The sequence below is a fragment of the Mustela lutreola genome, chromosome 9, assembly GCF_030435805.1.
Source record: "Mustela lutreola isolate mMusLut2 chromosome 9, mMusLut2.pri, whole genome shotgun sequence".
Classification (NCBI taxonomy): domain Eukaryota; kingdom Metazoa; phylum Chordata; class Mammalia; order Carnivora; family Mustelidae; genus Mustela; species Mustela lutreola.
This window is the reverse complement of record NC_081298.1, coordinates 78,965,692-78,981,643: the sequence shown is the minus strand read 5'-3', so window position 1 is coordinate 78,981,643 and position 15,952 is coordinate 78,965,692. Positions and strand designations below refer to the sequence as shown.

At 49.2% G+C, this 15,952-nt stretch overlaps 1 protein-coding gene across 6 annotated transcripts in view; it reads right to left on the bottom strand.

The window, feature by feature from the left end:
* The window catches only part of EML6 (EMAP like 6), a 284,967-nt gene that overhangs the window by 10,831 nt on the left and 258,184 nt on the right, over positions 1 to 15,952 (bottom strand). For 3 of the 6 annotated variants that reach the window (XR_009357212.1, XM_059187676.1, XM_059187678.1), the window contains exons 29-36: positions 11,752 to 11,830; positions 9,366 to 9,413; positions 9,147 to 9,276; positions 7,629 to 7,727; positions 6,445 to 6,618; positions 2,122 to 2,330; positions 1,156 to 1,313; positions 404 to 518 (exon numbers count right to left, since the gene is read on the bottom strand). Coding sequence is in view for 3 of the 6 variants with exons in the window: in XM_059187676.1 (XP_059043659.1) it covers positions 404 to 518; positions 1,156 to 1,313; positions 2,122 to 2,330; positions 6,445 to 6,618; positions 7,629 to 7,727; positions 9,147 to 9,276; positions 9,366 to 9,413; positions 11,752 to 11,830 (1,012 nt within the window). In the remaining 3 variants the exon portion in view is untranslated. Of the gene's footprint in view, positions 1 to 403; positions 519 to 1,155; positions 1,314 to 2,121; positions 2,331 to 6,444; positions 6,619 to 7,628; positions 7,728 to 9,146; positions 9,277 to 9,365; positions 9,414 to 11,751; positions 11,831 to 12,702; positions 12,859 to 15,952 lie in introns of those variants that run through there. The other 3 variants (XM_059187677.1, XR_009357213.1, XR_009357214.1) reach the window with 3 other exon arrangements.

Below are 15,952 nucleotides of genomic sequence, written 5' to 3'. Positions count from 1 at the left end.
ATGGCCCCTTCCTGCCCCTTCCTGCCCATGTAACTGTGGGCATAGGCAAATTATTGACTATCTCTGAGCCTATAGTAATATTATCTGTAATAGCAGGAACTACCATCCAGCGAATGTGGCTATGAGGCAGGCATAAGGAAAGGCACCCTGCATTATAATGCATGTGATCCTCACAACAACACATGTACCAGAACAGAGGGGCTAAGTAACAGACCCAAAGTCACACAGCCAACACTACTCAGAAGTGTTGGATTCTGCTAAGACAACTCCCCCCAGCAGGGCAAGTGCCACCTCAGAGGCTCATTTTAAGGATTCAACAATGTAGCACGGGGAACGTGTCAGGCTCAACTATCACTTGGCCCCCAGGAAGACAGCTCGGGGCAGACTGGCCCAGCCCACTCACTTTGCCCCGGCACACAGAGCGCACACACTCCACCAGCTGTCCCGTCTCCAGCTGGAAGGCCCTGCAGCGCTTCATCTCCTGGTCCCACAGCTTCACAGCACCTCCTTCTTTGGTCCTAAAAAGGATCAAGAGGTACTTAGCATGATGGGCCATGTCCTAAGACTTGCCTGTGACACCCTAGGCCCCCTGCCCCAACATCAAGGTCACAACCACTGGGGCCCAGCAGGACAGACCCTCCAGGGTGGCCTCTTTCTCGGCCCCACCCCCACCGATGGGTGTTTACAACCTTTTGGACTGGCAGGTTTCCTAGAATACTTTCAAAGGCTGCTGAGGTAGAAGGAAAGAGAATTGTAGTCCAAAAAATCAAACCATGTTGTTATCTGATCAAACACGAAGGGAAATGCTTCTCTGTTTTTCTGCTTTACTCTCGCGTCTCTGTTCCCACGGGAACTTCGCTCCCCTCCTCCCCATCCTCCAGTACCCCAGAGAGCTACGGAGACGAACACATGGGGATCAGCACAGCTGCTCCGGTGGACCATGAAACCACCTCTTCCCGCCTCTGACCTATACTTCTGAAAGTTTTGACCTAGGGTCCTCCTGGAGGAAGGGGAGACTGATCTCCCTGCTGCAGAAGAAAAGAGGGGAGAATGAAAATTTGCATTCTCTCCCAGTGGGCATTGCTTCTGGCACTCTCTCCCAAGACAATAAGACAATAAGAGAAAACCAGCTGCCCCAGAGGAGTTTCAGCTTACGGCCGCTCTTTGCCACCAGTCACTATGAGTCCATCCCGAAGGGTCGTGTACATTGTGAAGACGGGGCCTGTGTGTGCCTTGGCCACCAGCCGGATGAGGAAGTGGTCCTTCCACACGTAGACGTCTCCATTGATGGCACCCGTGAAAGTGAGGTTGTTCTGTAAACAAAGGGACACCTTCTACACCAGGACACTCGTAGCCGCTCTCAAGAGGGTCCCCTCCCAGCCACCTGCTCCTTGCTTGGGGAACCAGAGCTAGAGAAACACAAACACACGCTCAAATTGACCCTCTGTGCTATGCTAAGGAAAGGCAAAAGACTCGACAGGAGAAGACCATGAGGCACCTATGATAAAATCACCCAGCCCTAAAATTCACTTTCCTGAGTTGCTTTGGGGCATTAGACTTCCCCATGTGCATGTCTGCATGTAAATGAACTTCCATCCTGGGGTGGATACATCCCCAGATGACTACAGAGTAAGGGGTATGGGGCAGGACTCCAGCCAAACTTTCCCGGGCTCGTGAACAAGGTGCAGAACCAAGAGTTGGCTAGGTTTCAGAATGTCCCCAGGGGAGCCTGCACAGCCCACACAAGGGGTCGGTTGGGACATGTGTGGCACAAGAAGGCTAGGGGGAAGCGGGAGGCTGTCCAGGGGGCCATCGTTCCCATGCCCTCTGCACCTAACCCGGGCCTGACAGGCTTGCAAGTCAGTCTGCCTCTACAATGATGAAGCTCCTGCCCTAAGTGACTGGGGGGCCTACGTTTTGGAATGAATATTTTGAGGGGAAAAATACAGTCAGCTCACCTGGCTATACTAAGGAAAGGGAATAATGGTTGCAAGTGAGCCAATAAAGGAGAAAACGGGGAAGTAGCTTTCTTGTTTTTTGTAGCTTCGTGCCTATAGGTGCCCCCCATACCCATGCCCAGGGGTCAGGGTCCCCTCTCATTAAGCTTTTGCTGGAACTCACAGCACCGAAGGCCACGGAGAGCATCGTCTGCATCTTGGCAGCCTCCATGGACCCGATGACCCCCTTCTTGTAAAGCAGGGCGCTGCCTGCCAGGGTCCAGAATTTCATATGTTTGACCCCGACAGACACAAATTGGGTGTCTGAGTCGGGGCGAAATTCCACCACAAAGATGCGCTCCAGGTGACCCCCTCGGCTGGCAACCTTGGCACCTATATGGGTGAGAGATTCTGATAAGGGGGCGTCCTCCCACACTCTGGCCAGGCCCTGAAGCACAGCTCAGGATGGCTCTCCAACCCAGCCAGGCCCAGGGAGCACTGCAGATGTTCCTTCTTCCTCAACAGCACCCGCCTAGCCTCAGACACTGCTCTCAAGGTGGAAAAGAAAGAGTCTGGGAAATTTCCAGAGCACCAGTGCTGCTAACACAATCCCCCATCCCACTCTACCCCCACAGGCCACATCTAGGCACCCATGAACACAGCAGGAAGGGATGGCCCCAGGGTGGAAGCTTCCAGATAAGAGAAAAGGGCAAAGGACACCCTTCATTTCCCCACCTCTGATCTCCGAACCCACCACAGGATTCCCACCCACTGGCAGTGGGAATGTAACTGGAGACTCCCATGCCTTTAGACAGTTCTTTATTTCTTCCCAAGATTCTCTGCTTTTACGTTCTTCAAAAAAAAAAAAAAAGGCCTTCGCATTCCTTTTTCTTTCATGGTTTTTGGGTTTAAAAATTCTACGTTTAATTACTAGTTGCTTCCTCAACCCTGTTTATGTGTTTGACTCATATGCGGGGCTTTAACATTTGTCCTCAGACAGTCCGAGCTCCACCATTTATTGTTTGAGCAATTTTGGGAAAGTTATTTGAACCTCCTGGTGCCTCAGTTGGCTCATCTGTAATTTAGGGATAATAAGCACTCCCATTTTAGAAGGTGTTGTGAGAATTAAAATGTCTGGGACAAGTGAAGCCCCAAGAGCCAAGCTGGGCACAGCAACTGTCCCGGGAGCGTCGGTGGGTGCTGTGGCCATTCTCCCCGCGTCGGATCTAGACCGGCCAGCTTCTCTCAGCCTCCAGCTCTCACACACCTGTTTTTACCTCATCATTGCTCTTCAGCCTTCGAGTTTTTAATTTTTAATTTACATTTCTTTCCATTTTCTTCAAATTTATTCTTAATGTTTTAGTTTCAATTTCCTCTTAATTATCTCCTCTTCCTGTTTACTCACATGTATACTTTTTTCCTCCTCTTCACTTAACATTTAAAAAAAAAAATTCCAGTACAGTTAACAGCCAACGTTCTATTAGTGTCAGGGGTACAGTATATGGATTCCACACTTCTGTACATTTCTCAGGGCTCATCACATAAGTGTACTTTTAGTTCTCTTTACCTGTTTCACTGTCTGTTTGTCACACGGCTCTCCAGCAGAGTGGCGGTGCTGGATTCTCGTGCAGCTGGGCCTGTGGCCCTTGGCCGCGCCCTCCAGGAGGAGGCCCTTCCCAGGAGCAGCAGGGGGAGACCACACAGTACCACTCAGGGCATCTGTCTCAAAAACACATACTTCCCTACCTAGGGCTTGGAGGCTTGAGAACTCCGGTTCCCAAGGATACCATAAACTAAGTTAAAAGACAAATACCATAACGGGAGAAAACATTTGCAACACTTACAGGACAAAGACATATCGTGAGCGATCAGTACAAAAACTACACGTCATAGGAAAACACGAACAACTCTCCCTTCTCCAGCAGAAATAAGGTTTGAAGGGCTGGATTACAGCCGAAGCAATACACATGGGCTGCCAGGGAGATAGAGGATTGTTCTCTGTAGTCATGGGAGAAATGCTGTTTTACTTTGCACCTTCTTCTAAGCCACTGTTTGTTTTTTTCTGGTCTTACTCCACAGACCCTTCTAATTGTGGGGATGCCTGTGTCCCACCTTGCCCTGGCTTCTACGTTGCTCAGAACAAGTTTCATTTAAGTATCAAGGACCTGACAACGTGCATTTTATATAATAAGCTCATTTTGTACTCAACTTTGTTTTTTAACTACACACACACACACACACACCCCCTGAGATCCACAAAAACAGTCCTCCAACAAAAGAATAATAAATAATATGCTCTCTAATGTTAAGAAAAATGTAGATAAACTGCCCTCAAAACTGTATCATCTGTAAACAGGACTTGAAGTGCAGGAAAAACCACACACAATCGGCTCAGAGGAGCTGCTGGTTGGTGAGACACAAGATATTCTTACTGCTCAGAACCCTTCTGCAGACACCCAAGCGCTGGTTCCAACAAAGTCATGGGAGAAAGTTCCCCAAGAGAAGGCTTCTCTGGATCATGTTTAAATGCTTATTTCAAAGTCCTGGCTCTCCCGGTCCCCTATCTGGAGGTCAGAAGGCACCCCAGGTGAGCAGGAATTCGGCCTGGGGCAGGGCCAGAGCAGGGGCAGCCCAGAGGGACAAATGGCAGAAGGGAGGAGAGTGGGCCTGAACTAAGAGACCAGCCCGCGTGTCGGGGGGCCCGACAGGATGACTCTCTTCCCAGGAACTAGGCAGACTTGGTCTTGGCCGCCGCAGACGGCAGCGTTCCTGCTACAGAAGAAAGGCATAATCAAACATGTCAGGCCCTCGCAAGAAAGGGCTTTATAACATATTTCCTGCAGCGGGTGGGCTGCCTTGCTTGTGAAGTGGCGTGGACCATCTGGCTGCTGGGATTCGGCTGAGGAGGGGAGTCGGCCTGTCAGGAGGGAACCTGCAGGGACGACTCCATGCGGGGGATCCGGACTGGTCCTTCCAGTGCTATGAGGCTATGAGTCTATTGTTTAATACCCTCAATGTCTCATTGGGGGCTGACGCTATTTAAGAACAACTCGACATGACAGGAAATGAAGCTGCATCCCCAAAACATAGATTATGGGGCCACTTGGACACAATGCACTGAGGAACAAGAAAATGAGAAATGGACGGGATAAGATGAACGAGTCTCATCATAAAAGTCTGCAGCCATCCAAAGAAATGAAATCTTGCAATGACGTGGATGGAACCAGAGGGTATTATGCTGAGTGAAATAAGTCAATCAGAGAAGGATAATTATGATATGATCTCCCGGATATGAAGAATTTGAGAGGCAGAGTTGGGGGTTTGGAGGGTAGGGAAGGAAAAAATGAAACAAGACGCATCAGGAGGGAGACATGTGGTTGGGTTATCGACATTGGGGAGGGTATGTGCTATGGTGAGTGATGTGAAGTGTGTAAGCCTGATGATTCACAGACCTGTACCCCTGTGGCAAATACTACGTTACACGTTAATTTAAAAAAAAAGAAATAATGCAGAGAGATTCCATGTATCCTTTGCGAGTTTATCACCATGGTGGCATTTTAAAAAAACTACACAATGTCACAATCAGGATGTTGGCATTGATATAATAAAGACAGAGAACAATTCTATCAATTAAAAAAAAATTAAAAAATAAAAGTCTGCAGGCTCCCAACCTCTTTTTCTCACATGGGGGCTCAGGAGGGATTGGAACTTAGCTCCCAGCTCTTTCTAGCTCCCTCCATGGGGAGGTGCTGAGATAATGAGCCTCTAGAAGCCCTGAATTGGAGAAGTGCCACCTCTGTGCGTGCCTGGCTCAGCGTGCCCCAGATACAGGCTGCCGGGCTGGAGACAGACCTCATTAATGTCCTAGCTAATTGGATCTGTTCTGCCAACCTGAGAATACACTTGCAAGATTGCACATCTTTGATTCTAACATGAACATAAATTTAGTAGCAGCCTGTGTGTATGTGCGTGCGTGTGTTGGGGAAAGGCAAGAAAGAAATCCTATTACATTAAATGTAAACCTTGATTATAAGGTGAATCCCCATTTCAAAAGAGTTAAAAATGCAAAAAAAAAATTAAAAAATAAAAAAATTTTAAAAAAGTGTTTCTGAGCCCACAGTGGTAAAATCGTGCTCCAGTTCCTGTAATAAGGCAACCAGGGTGACAAGGCTGCAGTGGGATCTAGAGGTCACGGAGGGACTGTCAAGGACATGGACATTTTGGTGGGAAGGGAGTTAGGACCGAGATGGAGGCGGCCACGGTCTTCCGCCTGAGGAGGAAGGCTGCGAGCAGAGTACCCACAGACCCTTCCTCGACTGGCCAGGACTGCCCTGGCCATGAGGCCCAGGGGTCTGACAGGTAGTTTCTCCGGGATCTAGAGACCCTGGTTTCTGCCAACCCAGCAGCAGTGCCCACGTGGGCTTTGGAGTGAGGCCTGTGGAGGTTTGAGCCCCACACACACCATAAGCAGGCCTCCCCAACAGACAGACGGCCTAGCTCCTTTTACCTTCTTGCCAACGCCAGACGGTGATGGTGTGCTCGGGGTCCACTCCCACCGACACCAGGAGCTTCCCGGTGGCACTGAAATTGATGTAATTCACCCCTTTCGAGTGGAAGCACCGCAGCATTGAGAGGGTGTGCTTGGTCATGGCGTCCCAGATGTGGATTGAAGGCGTCGTCCCTGGATGTGTGAGGCATGACAGAGAACTGAGGCTGGAGAGCGGGGGGGCTGGGGCCACGCTTAGGTTCACCCCCTTTTTAAGACCGGTCTTCAGGGCGTTATGGTTACTGGGCCTCACAGACCTACAGCCTGACCTGGCCAGCAGTGAGACAAGACACAGCTGCCGTGCTTTTAGAGCCGGGGGCCTAGGGGGCATCTGTGTCCAGCACACACAGTTGTGGAGGGGTTCATACAGAGGAAACTGGTGAGCTCAGCGATCTGTATCTGCAGTTTCGCCAGATACAATCAGCAAACGCGACAGTGACATGATTCCGCTGTGCAGATTCCAACTACTCACGGGGGAGCAGCCTTACCTGGGGTCTCGGTCTTATCAACTGCATTGGGTGGACAATGGCAATGAGGAAGCGTCAAGGGAAGACAACAGCTAAAGTAAGTCACGTTTCTATAAGTGAGGCACTTAGCAGCAGCATCGGGAAGCTCCACATTAAACTTAAAAATGGACATGAGTTCAATGAATACAAGCAGAAGGAGGTGTTTATAAAAACTGCCTTCGACACGACAAAGTTAAAAACAACAACAACACACACATGCAACACAACTTCTCACAAACGTGAATCAGTTCACATTTGTCCTTGGCAGTTTCCCAGGTCCAAAAGAGCCAGGCACACAGACTAAGCCGCCCTCGCCGAGCACAGTGCCAGACTGCAGAGGGGGCGCTCTTTATCTCACCTCTTGACATCTGAAAAATTACCCCCACAAGTCCACAGGGATACGGGCACCCGTTTATTTGGATTATCAGGCTCTGGTCTGACTTTATGATCCCTCAGCATCACCAATCACTGGATATTTCAACCCACATGACACAGAAATATACAGGGGTCCAAAGATACCAGCAACATCGACAATGGGTAGGTGTCAGCAACCCGCCTGCTCCCTTTCCAGATAACTGCCCATCAAGCAGTGTCTCTGCTAGGCTGGGGGAAAGCTCAGCAGCTGCAGGACTCTCCTACCTATCTGGCTGGTGGCCACCACGTTCCTGTACTTAGGGTGCTGGTTCACTGTGAGGCAGAGGATGTCATCCGTGTGCTCCAGGTAGAAGCTCTGGCTCCCTAGGGGCAGATACAGGAGGGTAAGTGGGGGTACAGACCTCTCAGGGCAACCTCAAAACATTGTGTAGGCCTGCATATGCCTTGTAAAAGTGAGCGACAAAGGCTCCAAGTTGTCGATTTTAGAATCCTGCCTGGGGAGCTGGAAGACCATTTTCACATTTACATATTCTGTTCCAGGCCGGGCAGAAGAGCTGGGGTCTATTCTCTAGCACCTGCTGGCTCCCCCGCAACCCTTCCCACTATCTGTGGGGGTCTGGAGCTCAGTCCAAGTGCAAGGTTTCCAGGGTCCAAAATGGTAACAGAGATACCACCTAACTGAGCAAAATGGCACCACTTACTCATCTGAAAGGAAGGCTATGGAATAGGAAAATACTTAGGGACTCTCTTCCAAATCCTCCTTTCTCAAATGGCACAGGTGAGGTCTTCACCCCCTCACGCCCTCACTCAACGTATGTCACAGCAGGTAGAAGAACGAACAAGAAATATGTCCTCATCGATGGACTGTGGCAAATGGGTTTGCCCACTTCCAAGGTGGCCACTGTAAATCCATCCAAAGGCCCAAGAACTAAGAGATAAATGGCAACACCAGTAGGCAAAGAAATAGCACATTGCTACAAAAATGATGATACGTGGCTACACAAAAAAGAGAAAACATATAGAAAATTTCAAGGCCCCTCCCCACAAAAGACAAATCATTATGTGCTCAGTGACTTTGTCAAAAAATGTATGACAAACAAGTACACAGACTTGGGAAGGAGCATAAACATTTGCAAAAAGAAAGGGGATCTGTTTTAAGATACGAAGCAAATAAGGCAAGAGGTGAACATGTTTAACTCTGTTGGCAAATTAATGGGTGTCAAATTAATTTCTGAATACTTTTTTTTGGCTTGCGGTATTTCTTTTTCAACTATTTGTTTAACCTGAGTCATCCTACAGTGAAGGGACATTTGGGGTGTTTTGTTAATGCTTTAAGAGTTCTCTTTCTTCTGGCTAACCAGTCAAAGCAAGCCAAACTTAAAAACCCAAGCTGCTAAAAACACTTGGTCACTGTGAAAAATTAATGAGCAAAGTTCCCCTGGGCTCTGTTCTTGGTAACTGGCTGCAAGGAATTTCTCCACTCCCCACACCCTCTTTCTGGCTCCTGTCCATCCCTCCCAGCCTCTGAGCAGCTGATGGAAACGTGGACACCTCCCTCCAAGGGCTGAGAGCAGGGTGTTGTTAGAAAGGAAGAGGGCTTTGACCTTTGAACGTGGCCCTCCACACTTTCTAGGACCAAGGGATTCCAGACAGAAATTAAGAGGACAGGTTCCCACAGGCAGAGATCGCACCCGCTTCTGGGCATCTCAAGAGAGGGGGAGGCAGGCAGGGCGGGAAGCAGAGCCTCACAGGCCCTCACAGGGAACCCCGGGGCCGCGTTACCCGTGGAGAGGTTCTGCAGCACGCCAGCCGCCGCCGTGTGGAAGATGATGTCTGCGCCGTCATTCAGGTAATGCAGGTTGTTGCGACAGTCGAACCCCCTGTAGCCAAACACGTGGTCGAGAGCCAGCTCCTACATTCCCACACACAGATGACAGCGGCTCTCAGAGGGAGCAGGGGCAGGGCCACAGGCCCACGCTCCGGGGGCAGCCAGTCCCTTACCTCATGGGAACCGCGCGGCTGGTTAGACAGCCAACTCTGGCTTCTGGTCTAGCGAAAGAGAAAACGCAGCCCTTTCTTTAGTTCCCTGAAAGGCTGGGGGACAAGGCTCACATATAGAATTACAGGGAGTTTTCTGAATAGGCTAGGTAAGCTTCCAGGCTCTCCAGGTGAGTCCAGGCTTACTGATTTGATGTCCTACAAAGGTCCCCTGGAAGTTTTGTGTCTGTGCCTTGGCAGGCATTCTTTATGGTGGTGGGGGGTGCAGAATGGTGGCCCAGGGGTTTGCTTTGATTCCCACAAACACCACTGGGCCTGGCAGAGCAGAATATCCAGGCAAATGCCATGCTCCTTCTGCTGCCTGGTGCTTGCCCTACAAGGTTTCTACATCATTTGCATTTTTTTTCAACAACCAGATACTGATCTGGGTTTATAGTCTTTTCCTTCTTTTCATCTCATCTTCCGTGACAAAGAGCAGCGGCTGATTAAGATCAGATCAGTTATTAATGCAATTTGACATGCACACGTACTGTTGGCAGCTCTTCTGTGCCAGGTGTGGTGCTGGGGGGGGGGGGTGGGACACAAGAGTAAGAAGCTGTGGGTCCCTTTCTCTACGTCCCCTGATTCTAGGTTCCCTGACCTCTCTCTCTAAAGCTCATCAGTTGCAAACATCAGATTAATTGTCCTAAAATACCATAACCCCTCCTTACTCCAGAACATTCACTGCCTTTCACTGCCTGTGGGATGAAGCTCAAATTCCTAAGCTGGCATAGTTACCCCCACTCACACAAGCCCTGTGCCCCTTGGTCCAGCTGAATTTCTATTTAGCCCACTTATCATGAGCTTTCCTATCTTTATGATTTTGCTTTTTGAAATCTCTCTTGCCTAGAGAGCCCTTCTCTCTAGGCCTCCTCCCACCCCCACGTGACCCCCAGAAGCTGCAGGTACGGCATGTGACCCCTCATCCTGGTGGACACTGAGTCAAACAGGGCTAGTCAGATTGTTTCTCCCGGGAATTTAGAATTGAGGACACTGCTAGGTTTGGCTGTCTAAGTGAGGAGATATAAGCTCAGGGGCTTGGTCATACCCATCATCTACCAAAATAGTTCAAGAAGGGAAGGATGCATCAGACATACAGGGCCCTGACGGGCAGCAGGAAGCACCATTTTGGTTTATGGTGGCTTCTCAGCTTCCGGATGCTGTCTTTTCCTAAAGCTCAGCTGCATCTTCTGACCTGTGCTCTGTTCCATGATAAATCCCTCCAATTAGTTCTCCTTTTCCAATAAAAAAACAATTTAAGATGGACTCTTCTGTCCTTAGTGAGTTCACAGTGTGCTAGGAGGGAGAGATGAGTGAGAAATAACGGTGATAGCATGTGTGACAAGGACTGTGGATAAGGGGCGTGTGTGTAAGGGAGTGTAGGAGGGTTTAGCATGAGGAGAATTAGGAAGATCGCACATAGGACATGCCAGAGAAGAGCTTGGAAGTCCAAGGTGTGGGGAGGGGAGAAGAGGCGCCTTCTAAAACATAGGAGCCTGAGGGTCACCCCAGTGTTAGAGAACATTAAGTAACAGGTTTGGGAGCTGGAAATTTGAAGTATGGTGGCAAATCACAGGTACTGAAGCTGGAAGAGGGTCCTGGTTGAGGTTTTGAAACCACGCACTTGAATCCCCCAGGGAAGTATGGGAAACTTCTGGGTCTTAAAGCTATTGCATTTTAGAGTGTGAACGCTGTGGGCACCAAGACATGTGTCAGAAAGGGAGGAGACTCTGAAGGCAGAAACAACAGCTAGGAGGCTCCTCTTAGAAAAGAGCAGGTCCACAGAGTGGCAATCCTCAAGTAGGAACAACCAAGTTCAAATCTCTGCTTCCTGGCTTGGAGAACTTGGGCATGGGGCCTAATCAGTCGCTTAACTTCTGGGAGCTGGTGTTCTCATCTGTGAAATGGAAATAACAGTACTACCTTTCTCCCAGGTAGGAGACGTGCATGAAATACGTCTCAGGAAGTACGTACACAGTCCCCGGCTCATTGCGAGAGCTCACGCAACACCAGAGACACTAATAAGCCCCCTCTTCCCCTCTGTGTCTCTTCTCCCCTGAGGGGGACTAGGTCTGATGTAAGGGAGTCAGGTTCGAAGGACATGGGACATTTGCAAGTTAGTACTGACAAGACCTGGTGACAGGGCTGAAGAAACACGACCCAGTGGGTGAGAGTCCCTGGGATCAGGGCCACAGTGCCATGCAGGAGGGAGAGAGACAAGAGCGACCCAGCAGGTCCATTCAGGTTTACTATAAGGTAAACGCGGATGGGCCTGCACAGATGGTGATGTCCACCAGGCAGGCCTTACAACACTGATATCAGATTAAAAACAAAAGTTTAACCTCCTTACCTCAACCAGTTTCTTTTTTTTGGTGATATTGTTCTTCTGGAGTTTCTCAGGCTGGGGTGCTGCTCTGCTAACTGGCGGTCTGGAACAGAGAGTAACAACAAAACAACCCCCAAACATGGTGTTGAACCAAAGGCAGCAAGGCTGCCCCTCTGGTGAGCTCAGCTAAGGCCAGTGCCAGGGTCTCCACCTCCTTCCCCCACTCAGCAGACCCTCCACCTGGGTTTTCTGTGTCCTGCTCCCTCCTTTGCTCCCCGAGAAATGGTAGTTTCTGACATTTGGGGTCCCACACAATGGGGCCTGGATTTAGAGGCACTGAGGTGGGCTTCCCCACACCTAAAGCATCGTCATCTGGAGTTGGGCTTTCTACCTCCAGGGAGCCAAGAAGAGGACAGGAGCCAGAGGGGCTGATTTTCAAATGAAAGAGGAGCCTAAGAACGAGAAGGAAGAGGCTGTGCTTCCTGAACCCCCCGGCCATTCTCCAGGCAGCGATGCACCTATGTTGTTCAGAATTAGGTGGTCAGAGATCATGGCCTGGTGTGAGGTGGGACTCACAGTCAGGCTTGGGAATGGGCCCAGACGGCCGAGTGCCCAGGTCATTCTCGATACATAAAAGGACAAGGGAGAAGTACAGGGGTAGAAGGCAGAAAGAACCCACACTTGGCCCTCGACTTCAGGGTTATGGCTTATACCTTAAACTGCTACCATCATCCCAAAGTTTGCTTTTCCCCCCTCAGTTATGGCTCTGGGCCTCCAAATTTAGTGAAGAGATTTTATGCTGGGGTAGGCTCTCCACTCTTACACAAGCAGACCAACATTTTGTAATGTGGGGTTCCCTGAACTCAGACTTCTTGGGGTGAGGAAATGGGGAGGGGAGAAGCCTGTCGCAGCTCCCGCCACAGGTTCCGAATCTACCAGTTACTGCTCATGGGCTACGCAAAGAGAAAAGATTACCTTGATCCCCTTGGAAGCAGCAAACAAAGCCAAGTGAGAAACTTAGTACAGTTTAGAGCCGCATTAGCAATTGCCTCATTCATGCACAAGCATTATCTGAGTGAACAGACATTCCTGTGTGGCACAAACCATGCTTCCCGGGCATGCCAGCAAAAACTAAAACAGAAATGAAAGAGTGCACCAGTCTACAAATTCAGAAAGCTCATACCCTGGCGTCTCTGGGCAAACTCTGCACTAAAGCGCCTACAGAATAGGGAGAAAAAAGGAAGCCTTGTCAATGCTTCCCGCACACTCTCTGTGACTTTGCGAATGCGCCCGGGGACTCTGCTTGGGTGAGAGTGTGCTGGGGGAAAACTTGTGCTCAGAAACACAATCACATCCTTCTGGATGTCGCGGGGAGTTGTGCACAAAGGACGCTTTGTTTCCGAATCGAGTTCGACTCATAATTTAGCCTAATAATTCCCAGGGTTTCTTGGTAGGGCCGCTTGCCTGCTGGAACGGCTTGCATTTTTGTGCTGGGGCAAAACAAGTTACCTTTATTTTCTGAGAAACTCTTCATTCAAAACAGGTTATGTAATCATAAGTAATAATTGGACCAAATGGTATTATTATCTGCGCTGAAGAATAGGGAGCGAGCACATCTCTGCACAACGACACCCCCGGCTGATGTCATTTGCTGCCAAATTGAGCAAAACGGGGAGGCTGGGGGCACGCCAGTTCTTGCAATTAGACACTTCCTTCACATTAATTATCACTTCCTAGGACATCTGCTCTTTCTTCTGTTTTAGTGGGACTTTCAAATGAAATCCGTGGGTTTCTTCTTTCACCTAAGAATGTTCGTGTGTGACAGAAGCAAGCCGAGGTCTGAGATGGGAGCAGGAGGACGCTGGGGCTGCAGCGGGGTTCAAAGGCAGAACTTGTGATTGAACGCAGGGCTCGTTTTTGGGGTACACACAGGTTGTATAATATGCTCCATATTATACAGTGTATACAGAGTAGGCATACAAGCACAGACACTGCGCATTTATATATACACGAGCTTGTATATATATATATATATATATATATAACATAGAGGCAATCCGATGCTGTTTTTCACCTTGACTTTCAGTTAAAAACTGAAAAGTAAAGCAATCTCAGAATGTTTCTTTCTTATTTCACAAGCATATGGTTATAGCTGTATTGCTTCACAATTGAAGATGAGAGGGGCAAAAGGAAGAAACCTGCATGGTGGCAAATTCAGCGGATTGTAAGTATAGACCCTTGGCGGATGTGTATTCTGCATGAATGCTTAGTACTGGATGCTCATCGAACACCTGGGCTTTTCCAGAGTGCTGCGAATACTTACTTGACAATTCCCTGCCTCCAAAGGAAAGCAAGTTAAAACACAATACAAGCATTAAAGGCTTCTTTCCAGGCATCTATAAACAGTGTTCGTAACATCAGACGTGGGAGGAACTGCCAAAAATCTCAAACGCAGCCAAAGGCTGGAGGTTTGGCATTCTTCAGCAGATCTAAATCCTTCCAGATTCAGATTCCATCGGAAATGTGACTCTGAAAAGCTTTGCTGAGGTGGGAAAGAGTAGGGTGCATGAGAACATTCACTCACTTTTCAGTCCAATAAACTCTTTAGAGCTGGCTGTCCCAGCCGGCGCTCAGGATGGGAGAGCCAGGAAGGGAGTGAGTACAGAGAGGAGACCCGGGGAAGGGAAGAGCCTGTGGGGAGTGGGGCAGGTGGTGGGATCCCAGAGGGGGAGAGAGGAGACACAAAGGGACCTCTGGGGGCAAGTGGAACTTTGGAGTCACTCAGAGAAACAAAGAAGAGTTTCCACTGGGCAAGAGACTTGAGGGAGACTGACAAAAGCGCAAACAAATTAATCAGGAGAGAGGACGATGGACAGGCTTGAGCTCTGAGAGAGCAGAAGAGAAGCTTTGCTGAGGAAGAGAGAACACTGGCAAGAACCCAAGGAGAGGCCTGTGGCCTCGAGCACCTGCCTGGGTGTTAAGTATTGAGGCAGCCATGTTCTTGTTCGGCCCTGGGGGTGCAGGCTGCAACCCCCACCCATGCCGATGGGTAGTCCCTACACACAGGCCCGTGACCTCCATGGAAATGGCACATTTGGGCAGCGAAGGACCATGAGACGGTCAATCAGTGCTGCAATCCTGTCATCTGGTAGCTTGGCTGCCAAAGAGAAAGCTTAGGCTCACTTGGAGATGTATGGGATCTTCCTGACACAAGATCTCACCCCACGGAGAGCCCCCCAGAGGTGGCTGGGGCAGTGTTTGCCCTTCCTTGCCCCCTCCACCACCGGGTGCTGCTAGAGCAGAGCACATGGTGACCTGAGGTGTGCAGGAGAGGGCTCTGAACCAAGGCTCTCAGGGAGGCGTCTGAAATGACAGAAGACGTGAGGAAAATCAGTCGCACACCGCCCCCCCCTCCTGCCCTGGATGAGCACAACATGACAGCCAACTGGGGAATGAGGCTCAGAAAGCCGGGAAGAAACAAAGTTGTTGCAAACAGCTGCTATAAAGAGAGGTGTGGGTGTGGAGAAAAATCAGCTACATTTAGCCAAGTAATGCAAGTTTGGAATTGTTTTCAGTGTTGTTAATCAGACAATGTTCAAAGGGTCCTTGGAGGAACATAGCTTTCTTCAGATTCCAAGATGTGCCATAAAATGGGCCAAGAGTTTTTGAAATGTCTTGGGAAACTAAACTACTTTTGGTCCTTTTTGGTGGGAACCAGCAGATGATCTGCAAGCCGTTCAGCATCGTCCTCCAACGAGATCTATCAGTCCACGTGTGGCCTTCGGGTACTCATGCTAAATTGTGTTCACACCTATGCATTTTTCTGGGAGAAATGAGGCATATCTTTAGCATATTTTCAAAGACATATGAGATTTGAGAGAGAGAGAGATTAAGAACCACGCTCTCAGATAAATCCAGATTGAGGAAAATTCTACAAAGCCATGGGAGCTCTCCATTATCAAAATAAAAGAAGCTGGATTCTGTTAAATATATTCCTCTGTCTTCCAGAGCCACCTGTAGAGCTGTTCAGTGGTGACCTGGAGTGGAAGGGAGAGAGTCCGACAGGAGAATTATGGGATGCCCTGAGGGAAGCTGGCCAACTTCAAAATGCTTTGGATTGAAGACTATAACACAGCTCCTCCTCCTCTGCCATTTTTTTTTTCTTAAACAAAAGTGGGGATATAATCCCATACTCGACTGCTTTAAGTGAATCCCAATTTATTTG